The 16663-nt window shown below is 39.9% G+C and overlaps 2 protein-coding genes and 3 non-coding genes across 5 annotated transcripts; 1 reads left to right on the forward strand and 4 right to left on the reverse strand.

The window, feature by feature from the left end:
- Nucleotides 1-3156: 3156 nt before the first annotated feature.
- nop56 (NOP56 ribonucleoprotein homolog) lies at nt 3157-10835 on the reverse strand. Its single transcript, XM_084729804.1, has 12 exons — nt 10758-10835; nt 9959-10048; nt 9238-9352; nt 8595-8759; nt 8148-8346; nt 7264-7451; nt 6372-6523; nt 6052-6152; nt 5066-5214; nt 4720-4841; nt 3948-4067; nt 3157-3687 (listed from the first exon to the last, which is right to left on the reverse strand). The coding sequence occupies exons 1-12, from the start codon at nt 10758-10760 to the stop codon at nt 3355-3357; spliced, it is 1737 nt and encodes a 578-aa protein (XP_084585930.1). The 5' UTR covers nt 10761-10835; the 3' UTR covers nt 3157-3354.
- Nucleotides 4150-4217, reverse strand: LOC146331342 (small nucleolar RNA SNORD57). The gene has a single exon (XR_014772657.1). It is a non-coding gene; the product is annotated as a small nucleolar RNA SNORD57 (small nucleolar RNA).
- On the reverse strand, nt 6602-6731 carry LOC146331343 (small nucleolar RNA SNORA26). The gene has a single exon (XR_014772650.1). It is a non-coding gene; the product is annotated as a small nucleolar RNA SNORA26 (small nucleolar RNA).
- On the reverse strand, nt 7594-7726 carry LOC146331344 (small nucleolar RNA SNORA51). Its single transcript, XR_014772658.1, has one exon. It is a non-coding gene; the product is annotated as a small nucleolar RNA SNORA51 (small nucleolar RNA).
- mlnl (motilin-like) lies at nt 9966-16604 on the forward strand. The gene is made up of 6 exons (XM_084729816.1): nt 9966-10104; nt 13773-13950; nt 14477-14607; nt 16015-16116; nt 16201-16306; nt 16481-16604. Exons 3-6 carry the CDS (start codon nt 14488-14490, stop codon nt 16486-16488), a joined length of 336 nt encoding a protein of 111 aa, XP_084585942.1. The 5' UTR covers nt 9966-10104; nt 13773-13950; nt 14477-14487; the 3' UTR covers nt 16489-16604.
- The last annotated feature ends 59 nt before the right edge of the window (nt 16605-16663 follow it).

Raw genomic sequence — 16663 nt, forward strand, 5'->3', positions numbered from 1 at the left:
AAACTGACACCACTGTTGGACCAAAAACAAAAAACAGTTCTGATGGCATTTATTTTTTCTAGCAAAGTACATCAGAAAACTTCACAAATATACTTTTATAGCTTTTGTGGAGCATTTTGTCTAAATTCAAAGTAAATGCTTTGACAATCTGTCAAATGAGATATTATTGTAGTAATAATATACTGGCTATAATTTTATTATTGGAATAAAAACATAACTTTCCCATTATCAGATGATCATTTATCAGGCAGATATTTATCACGCATCCCTAATATTTCGTTTTTAGTTAATGCACCAGTTATTTTTGACCATTAATTTAATATTAATTAATAAGAGAGAGTCAAAATAACAAAAATGCTCCACAATATAATCCACTCCAATAATACTGCAATTTGTTGTTTGTTTGTTTGTTTTTGTTTCACCTAAAACGTATGATGACATTTTTCTATTTTTGTCCCCAACAGACCCTTTTTCACACCATTTACACAGACAGTTATCAATGATACTTAATTAAGTTTATGATCCATTCATGTTAAACAGAGTCAGAGTGCTGTTACTGTGCATGTTGGCTCACTGGAAAGGCTCTGCTACACTAAATGGAATGGGACCTTGTGCTTATCGGAAGTCCAAAATTTCTAATCTTCTGCTAGAAAAAGTCGGTCGGAAGTAGGGAATTAAAAACTGGGAGAGTCCGACCGCCATCATTGTGTCGGACGCAGCATAATTTGATTAACTTGTCTGCACAAAGTTGCAATTTTCTTACACAAAAGTAACACTGGCAGTTACCCATCCTTATGTAATTTGTGGGAACAGACCTCTTCACGGCAGTCATAATGGTAATAAGGTAAACAGGCGTGGTTCCCTTCTTCTTTTGACCTTAATTAGTATCATTGGTAACACCTGTGATCTACTATTTCATGTCTAAATAGCTGCTGTGAAAAATGTCTATTATGCATGTAATCAGTGACCTTTGGTTAAAAAACAAATACTGACATGTTAGGACCATGTTAAAGGAAATCTGCACTGCCTTGCATCTCTGTTGAGAAGACAAACATGATGCACATTGTCCCTTAAGTCAAATAAAATCTAACTGGTTTGTAAAGGACTAATTGAAGATTCTGTAACACACATGAGGTACTAAGAGGCCAGATAAATAGGTTCAAATAAATACTACTGATGCACCAGTCAAATAATGTGAAATGACAGACAGAAAAATGACAAGAAATCTGCCCTAGTGCAGATCAGTGCAGTCAGTACAAGTAAATTAAAATGTTTATTCATTTTTTTATTTTAATTGTGATAATTACAGCCCACAGCCCAAATAAATAAATAAATAAATAGAACAAAACGCATCTCAAAATATTAGAATATTTAATGTCAAGTTTGCGTAAATCACTATTTGTGCAGTATAAATACCACACATCTCTCAGTCAGGTTCAGTACACACTACTGCAATCATGACTGCTGACTTGACAGTTGTCCAGAAGACAATCACTGACACTCTTCACAAGGAGGGTGAGCCACAGAGGGTCATTGCTGAAAGGGCTGACTGTTTACAGAGTGCTGTATCAAAGCATATTCATGGAAAGTTGACTGGTTGGACAAAGTGTGGTAAGAAAAGGTGCACAAGCAACAGGGATGACCACAGTCTTGAGTAGATTATCAAGCAACGGTGATTTAAGAACTTGGGGGAGGAAGGAGTGGACTGAGGCTGGAGTCAGTGCATCCAGGAAATGGACTACAAGTGTCACATTCCTAATGTCAAGCCACTCCTGAACCAGAGGCAATGTCAGAAGTGTCTTACCTGGGCTGAGGAGAAAAAGAACTGGACCATTGCTCAGTGGTCAAAAGTCCTCTAATTAGTAAGTAAATGTTGCATTTCATTTGGAAATCAAGGTGCCATGTCATGTTTTATCAAGTCCAAAGTCAACACAGCCACCTACAGGAGATTTTAGAGCACTTCATAGTTCAGTCTGCTGACAGGCTTTTTGGAGATGCTTATTTCCTTTTCCTGCAGGACTTGGCACCTGTCCACACTACAAAAATAACCCAGAACTGGTTTGCTGACCATGGTATTACTGTGCTTGATTACCTGACCTGAACCCCATAGAGAAACTATGGGGATACTGTCAAGAGGAAGATGAGAGATGCCAGACCCCACATTACAGATGAGATCAGCTGAAGGCTGCTGTCAAAGCAACCTGGGCTTCCATAACACCTCAGCACTGCCACAGGCTGATAGGCTCCATGCCACACCACACTGATGCAGTAATTAGTGCAGGAGGCCCGACCAAGTATTGAGTGCATAAATGAACATACTTTTTAGAAGTTTGACTTTTCTGTATTATACATCCTTGAGGTACTGATCTTAGGAAATATTCTAATATTTTGAGATACTGGATTTTTGATTTTCATGACCTGTCAGCCATACTTAAACTAAAACAAAAAAGGCTTGAAATGTTTGTGTAATAAATCTAAAATATTAAAATTTAAGTTTGAATTAAATTACAGGGAAAAAAAACTTTTCTGTGATATTGTAATTCTTTGAGATGCACCTGTACATCCACACTGAAAACCTCAGTGTTCAATTAGGACTTATTACTCAGATGTGTTTTTACTTAGTTCATATTTTTGTTAAAGTAGCTAATATCAGATACCAGTGTTCACTAGTCAGTCTTGAATTGACAAAACAGAAGGTTACACAAATACTCTCATGCACAAGTATACATTTAGGTCACTGAAGTCAATGTTCAGTTTCATTTAGAAGTTAATGAGCAACTTAAGTTATATCATTTATAGATAAGGATGACAAAGAACCAAATTTTAAATTATAGCTATTTTTGGAGCAATGGCTGCTACATTTAACCAGATGTATAGATGCAGAGTTGGAGAGGTGGGATCATAACATGAGCAGCTTCACAGAAACTGATCATATCCAATATTATAGGATGTCTAGGGATATTCTGAACTACATCTGTCAACATTTCTACAAAAGTCTTGCAAACGAATAATGCAAAAGTTGCATGAGAAAGTAACCCAAATCAGAATAGAAAAGAAACAATCCCATTTGATTTGGGCAGTTCACACAATTAAAGAAAAAAGACAGTTTGCAGGGATCCCAAAAAAATTGCCCTATAATCTGTAAAACATGACACATTTTTACTTTAAAAGGTTTATTGATAAACAATATTTACAGAAGTACAAGGCACATTTATAAGCATTTCTTTACAGTCTAACCTGCTCTTTCAGGTTGCCAAAAAAAAAGACAGTACAACATGTGTACATGAACTAACTTCAAATAAAGAGTAAAAATGAACTGTACACAAAAATAGATTCAGTCTTTGATCACAGCGTCTATTCTGCTGCCTCTTTTTTCTTCTTCTTCTTTTTCTTTTCTGTCACAGGTGTTTCTGGGGTCTCTTCTGCAGGCTCTTCTTCCACTGCCTCAATCTTTTGTTTCTTTTTCTTCTTGGCTGGAGTTTCTGTTTCTGCTGCTCCATTATCAGTGACAGCAGCTGCCTCTACCTCCTCTGCCTCAGCTTTTCGCTTCTTTTTCTTCTTCCCCGGTGTTTCCTCAGGTCCGTTCTCTGCAGCGGGGGTCTCCTCTGCTTGGACCTCCATCTCCTCGGCTGCTTGTTTCTTCTTTTTCTTCTTCGCTACAGGGGTCTCTGCTTCTCCATTCTCCACCTGGAGGAGATAAAAGAAAGCAAAAATCAGGAGAATGTAATAATCCAGATCTTTTCTTAGCTAGTGTTAAAAATGTAGACTGTATCCTTTAAGTGGCTGCATTGTCTGACTCACTTCAGTGATCAAGTCCATTGTTTTGGACCAGCCAATGGTTCGGAGTCAGGCTGATATAGCATGTCGTACACTGAGACAGGACCACATGTGGGTCAAATCTCAAACCAAAACATGCGGCCGGATGCGGAAAAAAACACAAGGTTTACCTCAGCTTCACCATTTGTTTCGCCATTTGCTTCAAGTTCTTGCAACTTCTTTTCACGCTTCTTGCGTTTCTTTTCCTTCTTCTCCAGTTTCCGCTTTATCTCAGCAGCAACATCAGTAGCCTAAGACGAGAGCAAGGGGAAAAAAGCGTGGTGTAATTAAACATTTTCAGTGTGAAACCATCAGGTTTTTCTTAATAATGCTGTGTCAGGCTCATTAAATCAGTTTTTACCCTCACAGTGATGTCAGGGAAAGAGGTGTCATCATTCACAGCAACAGCAGACTAACATATCATAGGGAGGGCTGGGATGATACACTTATCTCCTGATGTGGATATTATACTCAGTTTCCAAGTAGATATGTATTATGATTTAAGTATTGCGATTTGATCTTACAATTTATTGTGATTGCTTTGCTTTTTTAACAAACCATGAGAAAAAGTTATAAACCGCAGTAGTGACTTTACAAGAGAATGAATATTTCCTGTACTGTATACAAGTTTTAACTAAAAATAACTTGCATTTAGCCATTCTTGCTTGCACAGCAAACCATTGTAGTAAATGAGAAGTTCAAAGCAAATGTTTTTGCGCTCACATGTTCATATTACACGTGAAGTAAAGGGGATTTGATTTTTTTTTTCCCTCACCCCTAATTATAAGACATTCAGAAAACCATGGCAACAAATTCACTTTGACAGTTAAATCACATCCTATTGGACATACCACCCATTTTCTCATCAAGCTGCAGACTGAACAAACATTTTTCTGATCTCACCTCCTTCACAGCCTCTTTCATGACATCCACATTCTTCCGTGGCACATCGCCGGTCTCATAGAAGGACAGTCGCTCTTCAACCTGCTCACGCAGCTTGTCACCAAACACACTTGTGGGTACCTCTGTAAGACAGCGAACAACAAAAATCAAGCTAAGCCAGCAGAAAATTAGAGCAGTCTTAAGTGTCTTAACAGACGTGTGTGTGTGGCTTTGCTCAGGAATTGTCTTTTCAACATCAACCCGAGGGATGAATACTGTTGACGAAAAATTATGAGCATCATTGCAGTTATGCCACGTGTGTTGTAAGCTAACATGAAGTATTGTTCCACATGGCCTCGTCACTCACCAGAGAAACAGTCAATGCGTGAGGCGATAGTGCACTTGTTTGCCAGATATCTGGAGATACGGCCTTTGTTCTTGGCAGCAGCACGTCCGATAAATGTTGAGTGGAAGATGAGACCATACTTTGGGGTGTTGCCACGAGTCTTTAGAGCTCTGCAGGAAAAGATAGCCGGTTCACATTCAAGGTGCACAGTTAAACAGCCAAATGTTATCCAGTAGGCACAAAAGGAAGTCACAACCTCTGTCAACAAGCATGTCTGCCGCTCAAATGCAAATGCTGATGATTATCAAAGCACAGGACTGAGAAATGTTTTATGGGTATAAGTACATCATGCCATTTTGTGCCAAACTGCACCTCTTAGGCCAGATTGTCATATGACTAAGTGGTCTAACAAAGACTGAACATCTCCCCCTGGTGGAGGAACTACTAAATATGAGCAAATGTGTGGAGAAGTCCCGAGCCAGTTCAGTGGAACTGACTGACTCAGACTCCACATTTTGGGGTAGACTAACTTTACACTGCTGCAGAAACGGGAGTTACTGCAAAATTCTAGTGAGAAGATGAGTGAGTCAGCGTTTGGGATCACATGAGCCCCACGGGTAATACTAGTCCTGTGCTAACAGAAGTTTAGCCCAAGAAAAAAAAAGTAGCTGTTACTGTTCCAATCACAGGGGGAAAAAAACCCACTACTTCAATTCAAGCACACCCTCAATGCGTCAAAGCCTCCTGTCTCTACAACTTAACATCTCAGGGAACTCAGTATAAATGATAAAAAAAAGGGCTTATCAGGCTTTAACTAGCTTGTTCAGAAGTTCTACCTCAATGCTGCGAGTGGCTGCTCAGACTGTGGGGGTGCATAAGGGCGAGAGGGATCACTCCAGAGAAGACTTCAGAGTTTTGTCTTCTCCGGTCACCCAGCTCTGCTCCGGCCCCGCCCTGCCATCACTGCTGCCACTTGTTTCCCCAGCAGGGAGGGGGTGCCCCAGTACCTGAACAGGGCCTTCTCTGCTCCCAGGATCTGGACGGTGGAGGCCGGGTACTTTGCCAGGTTGGTCAGACTGCCAGCATGAGAGATCAGACGAGCTCCGACCTAAAGGAAAAGAAAGCAAAGTCAATTCCACTGGCATACAACATTCAGGGGTCCAGTGGAATCTAAGATGGATTTTGTCCAATTGTGTGCCGAGCACAAATTAAGGACCATCAGCACCGGATGTTGGTCATCACATAGATTCAGTGGATTGACAGATTTTGGTATAACATCATTGGTCCCATATCATATATACACACACACACAGAGAACGCTACGTACCACTTCTCCAATCAAGGCTGCTAGATTTGGAGCCACCTGGCTCATCCTGGAACGCAGGTACTCCTGCAGCTCCAGCCGATAGGCAGCCAGAGACACGACACGATTGGAGAATCTCTCTATGTTAATCAGGTCAATGGGAGAGATGTCCATACCTGGAGAACAGGAGGAGAAGGTGTTAAACTGAGGGATACTACTATTCAAATAACATCACCATCTGAACTGCAATGTGTGTTTGTTTCTCCCGACAGGATCCGCAGCGAGGATTTGTGCCATCACTACAGGTTTATGAGAGAGCTGCTCTGCCCCCCTGTGTTATCACCAAGGACAATTATTGGTCCAAGGTGAGCAAAAAAGGGGCAAGGTGTGGTGTCACAAACATGGTGTACAGATATCAAAGTGATACACAAAGCAATAAAATCCTTGTTTTTAAATTTGTATGTTATTTTGATGACAGACTGAATGGTAAGGATTAAGTCTGAAGTCAACTATTATGAGCCATGGTTATATTACGGTGGCCTAATCGCGGCTTAGCATTTAGCCACGGCTAATGTCGTAATTTGTTATGTAATTGTTGCAACATGATCAATACAACTTTAACTGAAGTTAATGCAACTTTATAAAAGTAATGTTACCTTCATAACCTAATCTTTAAGATCTATCAAAATCGTATAAATATTTTAAGGCCTAAAATTCAGATGAATTCCTGACTGATGTCTAGGACCTGCATAAACCCTGGATCACAACTGGCTACACATCAGTATTGACTGTCTCACAAAAATACTAACATGTATTTCAGGATAAGGATTTTTTTCTGATCAATTAGTCAAGACAGCTGTTACTGCAGCTGCACTTGTCACCATCAGACTAGAGCACTTGTAGATTTTTTGCTGACCCATTGAGCTGCGTGACGCTTCCAGGATGGCCTGAGCCTTGGCAGCATCCATCACCACCTCCTCCAGGCTCTCCAGACTCTCTTCTGTCAACTCCTTCCTGTTTCCAATGAGCTGAGCCAGGCGGCAGTACATGGAGTTGTCAGACACAATCTTTATCAGCTCTGGGAAGTGGTAGCCGTACCATTCACTGCACACAGAGAAGAGATTGTTAGGGAAAACACTTGTGAAGCCTCTGTGTAATGTTCAAGGCTCAAGCTACACATCCCAGTAATCACAACACAAATCAACAGCGTGCTCTGAGTGTGACTGCACATGTGAATCAATGGCAATGATGTCTCCCCCAACAATATCGCCCCACCAGACATCTGGCAGAACAGATGTGTTAGGAGAGGTTGATGTCCCTCCTGTTTCTATACAGCCAGCACTCTAAGGTGTACTGTCTGTGGTAAGCATTTGGAGGAAACTCCTTAACACCGCATGCTTAACCAACAGAAAACACACTTGAAACACTGACATGTTACGGTACAGACAGTAAAACTACAGCCAATCAGAAATGTCAAACATTTTAAGGCCCACCACACCAAAACTTTTTACAAAGAAAAAAAGCCACTCAAACACTCCATCACTGATATGCTAGTACATAAAAGAGCAAGACCCATATAACCCAGCGTTTTTGGGCCCACAACACCAAAACTGCCTCCTGCTGAGTTAACCAGTGAGTTTCAGTGTTACTAAGAGTTCACACAGGAAGTAGGACCACACCATTGCCATGCAACACAATGTGTGACAGCCAAACTCAAACCACACATAAGCACTGCAAAACCATAAAGCATTTCCTTTCAACCAGTAGAAACATCTGTTAGTGCCAGGATAAAGACCCTACCGGACACGCATAGAGAAAGTGTTTATGTCTTTGTCCAGCTGATCCAACAGAGCGATGGACTGGATGATCATGTTGTCGGCCCTGTTGACATTGAACTTGACTTTAGCTCTGGAGTAGCTGTGGCCGAGACCCAGCTGTGCCTTGGAGGCCGCCTGGGCAGTTAGACCCTTCACCAGGGAGTGGAAGTGCAGACGCACACCTGACAGGACAAACAGCAGATAAAGGTGGTTTGTTGGAGTTATGTGGGACAGTAGCAAAACAGCATATGACCAGTGGGCTGTTCAGATTTTCAGTATGAACCTTCATGTGTTTCAGGATCACAAGATGACATCACAACAGGCCACACTATCAATAAAATGAGATTTACTGAATCTAGCAAAAAACCCACCAAAAGCAAACAAGCATGCTCTTCCCAAATGGTAAATAAACAGACAAGCATCTCCTCACCTCTGGTTATCTCTGACACCACCCCACCAGTCTGGATGGAAAGGGTGAATTCTTCTTGTAAAGCTGCTCCGATCTTTGCATCGGAAACCCCCAACACAGCTTTCTTCTTCCCAGAGAGTGGAAGATTTGTCTCGAGGAACAACTTAAGGTCAGCATGAACCACACCTGCAAGGGAAGGAGGGGGGATTACTCACCTATCTGTAGCACTTGGTTGAAATAAAGCTTAGACTGTACAGCACAGCCACTATGAAATTAAGTGAGAAATAAGAGGAAGAATTTCGTCTCCACCCGACTAATTTTTCAACAGACTAATTGTTGACAATTTTTGGTAGGCTTATTCTTTCATACAATCAACTAGTCATAGTCCAATCAGGAAAAATTGATACAACTAAACTGCAAATAATTAGATGCAATAGCTGAATGCATAGCTCCAGAATCAAACCACCTAAAGTTCAATTTTCCATTCTTGTCAGGTCTGCTTAGCCACTGCTCCATTTCAAAAGGCTGTCCTCAGAAGTTCAGGGTTTACATTAGACTGTCAGCACAGTGATTCAGTGGATTGACAGATTATAAAAACATCATTACAACTGAGGACATCGATACAACCAACAATGTAGGAAGCACGATGTCAAAGTCCACTTGCCTTCAGAAATGGCGTTCATGTTCTCCAGAGCAGCCTGGGCTGACTTGAATGGGAAGAAGGCAGCCAGGCTCACCATACTGTTGAACTTTGCAATGCTCAGCACGCTCTCCTCCACCTAAAACACACATGAAAGTTAATAGTTTTCTAATATTCTGAAATTGTTAAATCTCAGCCCTGATAATTCTAGGGATGCTTTCTTGCATCTAGAGAACAGGATTTGTAGGCAGGGGCATCTCTGCAGCACTACAGTACTTCTTTGGCAAAAATCTCACTTTTATCAATAAATTGCAACTCCTGTGATTTGGATATTGCATGTGGCCTAACTGCATTTACAATAATATATTTGACTGTTCAGACCTACTACATCAGAGCTGTTGATACCCTGAGCTCAAGCTATGAATAATCTCCAGATTATATGAACTTCTGTTTAAAATGCAAACACAAAATGTGGATCTGTTTGTTGGGTGAGAAAAAAAAAATCAGTACTGTGTATCCCTGACAAATACCCCATATTACTTAATAAACATTAAAAAAAAATCAGAGGCTATTAAACAATTTTTAAACATTAAAAATTAAATATGCAAACCCATTATTTTTTTTACAATTTAAAACAAAACGAAATAAACACAAAATCCAAATATACTATTATATGACACTTAAATCTCCTCCACCCGGACAACAAATTAAAACAGAAAAAAAGGAGTGAGGGCTTCAGACCCACCTGAGGCAGCAGCATGCCGATCTCCTCCACCTCTTTGACGGCGAACAGCGCGTAGCCTGCCGCATGCTCGAACAACACGTGTAACAGCACCTGGAGAGGTAAATGTGTTGATTAACTGGAGGGAGACGGACAACCACTGACATAAGGTAACATCTATTCTACAATATATATAGAACAGTGGCTCGTGTTAAATGTTTGTCCACACTTTACATGAATACCAGCTTCCACGTGGTAACCGTAGAGCACAAGTTACTATGTGGTAGCATCTTAGCTAATATTACGAAGGTCAAGCATGTACTATAGCATTTAAATGCAATAATTAATACACGTTTATTCATACTGAAGTTTAATGGCACAGTGGTATAGTGCCGTAACGTTTATGCGCAGCCACGTTGTCGTCACGATGAACCCACGTGTTGACCTGGGCCCGTGCAGGAAACTACTATTAAGCTAACTTATGCTAGTAGCTCAGCTAATATTAGCGCGGTAACACTACTCAACTATTGTGCAGCGACTAAAGTTACAAATCACTGGGTTCACCTGTATCACTACGAATTACAAAGCCTCACACGTTTCTTTCTGCGCGGCATACATAGTTTAAATTAAGGACGTTTCTTCAAGCTAATGTTAGCCACATGGGTGGCTAACAGCTGCACTCACGTTGAGAGGCCTTAAACTGCAAAACAGTAAGTATGAGAAAAGACGTTTCTATTTGTAAAGTGTCGGTAACGTCCAAGAGCCTACAACTGTATCCTATAATAACAAACTTTGTAATAACACGCAACACCGCTTCACTTACCATGATTAGCAAATGTCTGCAGCAGCACGCAGTGCGTGTCTGCTCCGCTTCTTCACCTCGGTAAAAAGACGGCGTCGGTGCGTTTCAGCTAAATACCACATGATCTAAATACCGCGATGCCAGCCAGACAACGCGAGACCCGACAAGGAAGCCTCCACCTACTGGATACTGAGCGGAATCACAGTTTACAACATTGAATGTAAGGAAATATAGGCATACCATGCAGGATTTTCCCGACAAACAATGTATAGATTCGTATAAAAATAATTTATCTTAGACATTGCTTATGACCCATTGGAAGTGTGTGATGGTGTCTTTATCTGCTGAGATCCTGCCCTCTGCCAACATTTCTTTGTTTTCTCATTATTTTTGTTGTGTTTGGGCCAAAGTATCTGAATTTTTGATGACCTGGGAATGAGAATCAACAATCAACTGCAGTATGTTTCTGGTGCATTTAAAAAAGCAACTGCATATTCTACGTCTAAAGGATGCATTATTTTATATTTTTCTTATTGTTAATAAATACCACAAAAAACAACAACCATGCATTACAGCATCTCCACATATTTCCTTACTCTCTATCCTGTCTGTGGCACTCTGTCGCAAGTTTAGTTATAGCCATTGTAGCCTGCATTCATTGCCAAAGATAATTCATTTTTTTGCACGTGCTCAGGCCATTTCCAGTTACTTTATTTTATTGTATTAAAGATGGATCACCAAAGCACTTCACGTTAAAAGGAAAAACACATTTTATATGAACAGAAAATCCTGTACACATCAGATTTTTTATTTGGTAAAGCATTTTTTTTCAAGTCATCATTTTGCTTTATTTTTTACATTGCTATAAATATATCATAGGCTTGCATAATGAATTCAAGGACCTTGTTAAAATGGCTTACATATAACTGTGCATTACACATGCAAACAGTCCCCACCCTCTTCACACACCCCAATCCCCACCCCTACCATTAAGTAGCTCCACTTGGCTTATACTCTCTTGTGCTAGCAAATCATAGTAGCTAGCTACATGTGGCTTCTTCTGCGGGCAGGGCATCACCGCTAATGATATTTATAGAGCCGTCCCCTTGATTAATAGGATTGGTTTCTTAGGTTTATGATGTCACATACCTAGTCTGACTGAATCCGTTTTTTTAGACTGACCTTGCTCACTGCACTTTCATAGCAGGAAATGCTCAGATACAGTGTTTAGGGGTCTTTAATGGGAATAGCTGAAAATAAGAAAAATACAGAAAATCGCCAGATGTATTCTTTAAAGGGAAAGTCCAATACAGTAAGCAGTAAATTATACATTTGCAAAGATTTTTGACTCTGTAGTCCAACACACCGGGTGTGAAAGGAAATAATGTGTATAAGGTTGAGGGGAAAATTTAAAAATGTACAAGTCAGCTTTCAAATTATTACCATACATATATATTACTCATCCTACGTGCACTGTACATAGCCTTTTAATCATGAATATCTGGAAATATAATATAGCATTAAAAAAACTAGAAAAAGATCTGAACCCTAAGTGAAGGAAAAATGTAACAGGAGCTTGTGCGTCATTGTGGTGGTGTTGTAAGAGGTGCTGCTGATGAGATACAAAAATGTATTTGTGTACTTGAATCATAATAAACCATGTAAAACCCTGGCAATGTTTTAAATTGTCCTCTCCTTGAGAGAATGACAGCATAAACCCAGCCTGCGAGAACATTTCACCATCCCAAAGGAAAACAGCTCACTGTCATATTCAGGACAAAGCAACATTAAAGTTCCTTCGAGTCCTGAGGTCTCCAAGGAACAGATGCATGTGGGTCTGTTTGTACACAAGTATAAATTGCTGGCAGGTCATAAATGTCACATGGTTTTGGATATTAGTTTAGAACAGAGAATTTATGACTGACCTCTTTGGACACATCCTCTCCTGGCTGTTAGACACACACACACACACACACACACACACACACACACACACACACACACACACACACACACACACAAAAAAAAAAAAACCAAACAAAAAAAAACAAAAAACTGAAATCCAGTACATTAATCACAATAATCTTTTTTAGTATTTAACTTGATGAGTCACATAGAGATTGAACTTCTCAGTTAGCAGGAGTCTATTTTAAGATTAGATTAGATTACTGCACTGTATGAATGAAAAGATGTGGCTGAATAGTGATTTCTTTATAATATAAGTCTACAAATATTAACATTAGACTTATTCAATATGTAGTAAGTGCTATGATTTGGCATGATTCCTTTTAGCCCCCTTTAAAAACATTGTTATGGCTCCATGCTGGCAACAGCTATGGTCTTAGACATTATGTTTTTGGGTCATCCCGCTCCTGTAAATGTAATATCTCAAGAACACTTTGAGTGAATTTCTTCGAACTTGGCACAAATGACCAGTTGGACTCATGAATTAACTGATTACATTTTGGTGGTCAAAAGTCAAGATCACTGTGACCTCATGTCCGTCCCATTCTTGTGAACACAATACCTCACCAACACTCAAACTTCCACGTAGAAACAAGGAGGAACTGCTCAGATTTTGGCCGTAACTCAAGAATTAATTTGCTAATTGTGACAAAATTTCACACAGATGTTTAATAGGATATTAGCAGTGTTGAAGACTAACTGCTTACATGTAACTAGCTACATGTAATTTAATTTCAAAATGGATGTTATAGTGATTAGTTACAGTTACTAAGAAAAAATATGTAATTAAATGACATATTGGCACAATATGTAAACCTTTTGTATTTTTTTGCTGTCCATCATGACCAGGACTCCTTGATAGAAGAGATATTGTATCTCAGTGAGACTTTCCTGGTTAAATAAAGGATAAATAAATAGAAATAAAGTGTGTAGAATGTACACATCCTGTAATAATACACAGCTATCAAAGCGTCATTTTGTCAGTCTTTTCAATGGCCTACATACATACAGCATGAAGTGCTTACAGCCCTCATAAAAAGCCAGATTCCTGAGTAATACGTGTGTTTCCAGGATCATGGAGGAGAGTGCTTGAAGGAGCCTGTTGAGGAGCGGATGTGAGGGAGGACAGTAAAAGGCTGAGCGGTCTTGATATAAAGGCTGAGTGGGACAAGCTGACGCTCAGACCGGTGCAGCTCTACTCATCTTCAAGCACACTTCCTTCAGCAACTGACCAAAGCTGACACAGCACGTGAGTAACAGATGGCTTCTTCGTCTGCTTCTCAGGCTCTTGGATTTTCTCCATTACTCTTTCCCCTCTTTGACGTACCGACTTCATTCCCTAACGTTTGTCTGCAGAACTGTCTTGCTGTTGTAAGTCCAGCCTCTTATCTCACTTGTCAGTGGAGCAGTTTGTGACTTTCATGCTTCTTTTCTGTCCTCCCACCTCTCTCTGCCCCTTGTGTCTGCTTGTGTTTGTCAACCTCTGCCTTGCATAATGACATGGGATCCCCCCCGTCCTGCTTCCTCTAAACTCATTTATTGTCTCTGGCACACAAACACACACACACACACACACACACACACACTGCACCCATGTCAAAATGCTGAATGCTGACCTATTTTGACTGTCGCCTCTCTTTCCCACTGCTGAAAATTTCTGTAAGTTGCTTGACCTCAGTGCCACTCACCCCAGTTCATGTGGAAATACTGACTCCACTGTAGCTCTGTATATATTCCTGTGTACAGTATGCGCATATGTGTGTGTATGTGTCCAGGACAGAGCAGAATGAGCATGCGCGGAGCAGTGGCTGGTTGCGTGGTGCTGGTGTGCCTGGTGGCGCTGCTGGCAGAGAGGACAGAGGGACACATCACCTTCTTCAGCCCAAAGGAGATGATGCTGATGAAGGTAAGCAGCTCGAATGTGATTGGACAGAGTGCAGAAGTTGGGCTGATGTCTTTCGACTTTGATCAAACAAGCAGTGAACTCTCATAAGACTTTTGTCGTGCTTTATTTTGCCTCGTGGCTTTACTGGAAGAGCATCGATTTGATTATGTAACATGATTTTGCACAATATCCTGTTTCTAAGAAATAGACCTAAAATAATCAGCAAATATTTTGATTATCAAATAGCAGGGATAGAATGTAACTAAGTACTGTACATTTACTCAAGTAGTGTACTTAAATAAGAATTTGAGATACTTGTACTTACAAGTTACTTTTAAGATTATAATTTTAATACCCTTCCTGTCCAGCGAAAACAACGTATCTCCAAATTTTGTGATTTTAAATTTGAACATTTCAGATCATCTGAAGAATTAAGCGTTGCTTTACGGATTGAGTTAAGTCTTGTACTTCTTTAAGTTAATATGTTATTTAAAAACCTCCTGGAAAATCATCACACAGCTGAAAACAGGGATACTTTTTGACACCATAAAAAGTTTTAGAGATCCGTTTTTCACAGGACAGTGATACTGGAAACATGATCTTATAATATAACAGTGCAGTAGTTAAAATTAGTTCAGCCTTAAACATCTGCAGCAGAACAGTGCAACAATGCAGCAGTAATATTAAAATATAATACTAAAACACTGACAGAGAGTGTTTTTCTGCATAATGAATACTTTACTTTTGATGTTTTAAGAGCATTTAGGTTTCGAATGCAGGACTTTAACTTGTGAGTATTTACACAGTGTGGTATTAGTATTTTTACTTCAGTAAAGGACCTGAATACTTCTTCAACCACTGTAATATAGTAATTTTCAACCTAGGATGGCAAACTTCCCTTTGCTTTTTCTCTGTTTTGTTTGTTTGTTTTTTGTTATAGTGAATTTAACATCTTTGGTATGTTGGATGAACAAAACTACAATTTGATGATATGAGACAGGATTTTAGGAAACTGTAGCAGCCATTTTAATAACCAAGAAAACAACTGGCATATAAATAAATAATGGAAATAATAGTTGCAGCCCAAGTTGCAAAAATGCAATAATATTCGGTCATTTTAAAAAAGTGAGTCATATTTTCTCAATTTGAATGACAAGTTTGGACTCACATTTCTCATGAGTTTTGCAGTTTGGTGTTTTAGTTTTGCAAAATAACGAAACAAAACTCAAGCGGAGGTTGTCCACAGAGCCATACCACCTATCAGGAGCTGATAAACTGTCTGTCTTAGGTTTGTTGATAAGGAATGAATGGTGGTGATACTGTGGCTCTTCATACTCATGCTTACTGAAGGAATGCATTGGGGTTGTAGACTCCATTCAGTATTGTAGTATTTTTTAATTTTTGTATAAAATCTCTTGTGTTTTGCAGGAGCGAGAGGGTAGAAAGGACATGGAGCCCCGATCAGAGGACGGTCAGTTTGAGGAGGTTACAGTCCAACAGCTTCCTCAGGTGGAACACGGTGGAAATTCAGTGAGCGCACACACAAACACACCACCTTCACTGATAATCTTTAAGAATTGTTCTGAATAAAAATCACTTCTCTTGTGTGTCCAGGATAAAACAGTCGAGATCGCAGTCCGTCTTTCACCCAAACAGCTGGATCATGTTGCTCCTGTGCTTGAAGAGATCATCCATGAAATAGTGGAGGAACATCAGAAAGGTACAAGTGTTTGAGTGTTGGAAGATGTAGTGATACTCACAACTTGACCTTGAATATATTCTTTTATTATCAAAAGATGATTACCAGACACATCAGAGTGATACAAGTGATAGCACTGTGATTAAAAACCTGTTTGGTAACCACACTGTTCTCTCACTATCTGTGTCTCTGCAGCCAAATAGAGAGGCTGAAGACAGGAGGGGATGAATGCTGTACAAATTCTTCAAAAAGCACTGAACGCTCCAATGTTTTACTGTGTTTTAAATCAAGTCAATAAAGGGAAATGATTGTGTCACAACTGGAGCTTCTGCTGTCATTTCTGAAGAAGTGTGTCTTTCTCAGGAAATTTCTCATTTC

Source organism: Lutjanus erythropterus, chromosome 2 (genome assembly GCF_056507025.1).
Source record: "Lutjanus erythropterus isolate fLutEry1 chromosome 2, fLutEry1.hap2, whole genome shotgun sequence".
Lineage (NCBI taxonomy): Eukaryota > Metazoa > Chordata > Actinopteri > Lutjaniformes > Lutjanidae > Lutjanus > Lutjanus erythropterus.

What these genes read in the sequence shown, in the direction of transcription:
- nop56 (XM_084729804.1), bottom strand. An exon ending in GGTGTCAGAGATAACCAGAG is followed by an intron (nt 8,347 to 8,594) that starts GTGAGGAGATGC and finishes TTGTCCTGTCAG; the next exon opens with GTGTGCGTCTGCACTTCCAC. An exon ending in TGAAAGAGGCTGTGAAGGAG is followed by an intron (nt 4,068 to 4,719) that starts GTGAGATCAGAA and finishes CTCTCGTCTTAG; the next exon opens with GCTACTGATGTTGCTGCTGA.
- mlnl (XM_084729816.1), top strand. Translation starts at nt 14,488, where the DNA reads ATGAGCATGCGCGGAGCAGTGGCTGGTTGCGTGGTGCTGGTGTGCCTG. An exon ending in AGGAGATGATGCTGATGAAG is followed by an intron (nt 14,608 to 16,014) that starts GTAAGCAGCTCG and finishes TGTGTTTTGCAG; the next exon opens with GAGCGAGAGGGTAGAAAGGA. An exon ending in TGGAACACGGTGGAAATTCA is followed by an intron (nt 16,117 to 16,200) that starts GTGAGCGCACAC and finishes TTGTGTGTCCAG; the next exon opens with GATAAAACAGTCGAGATCGC.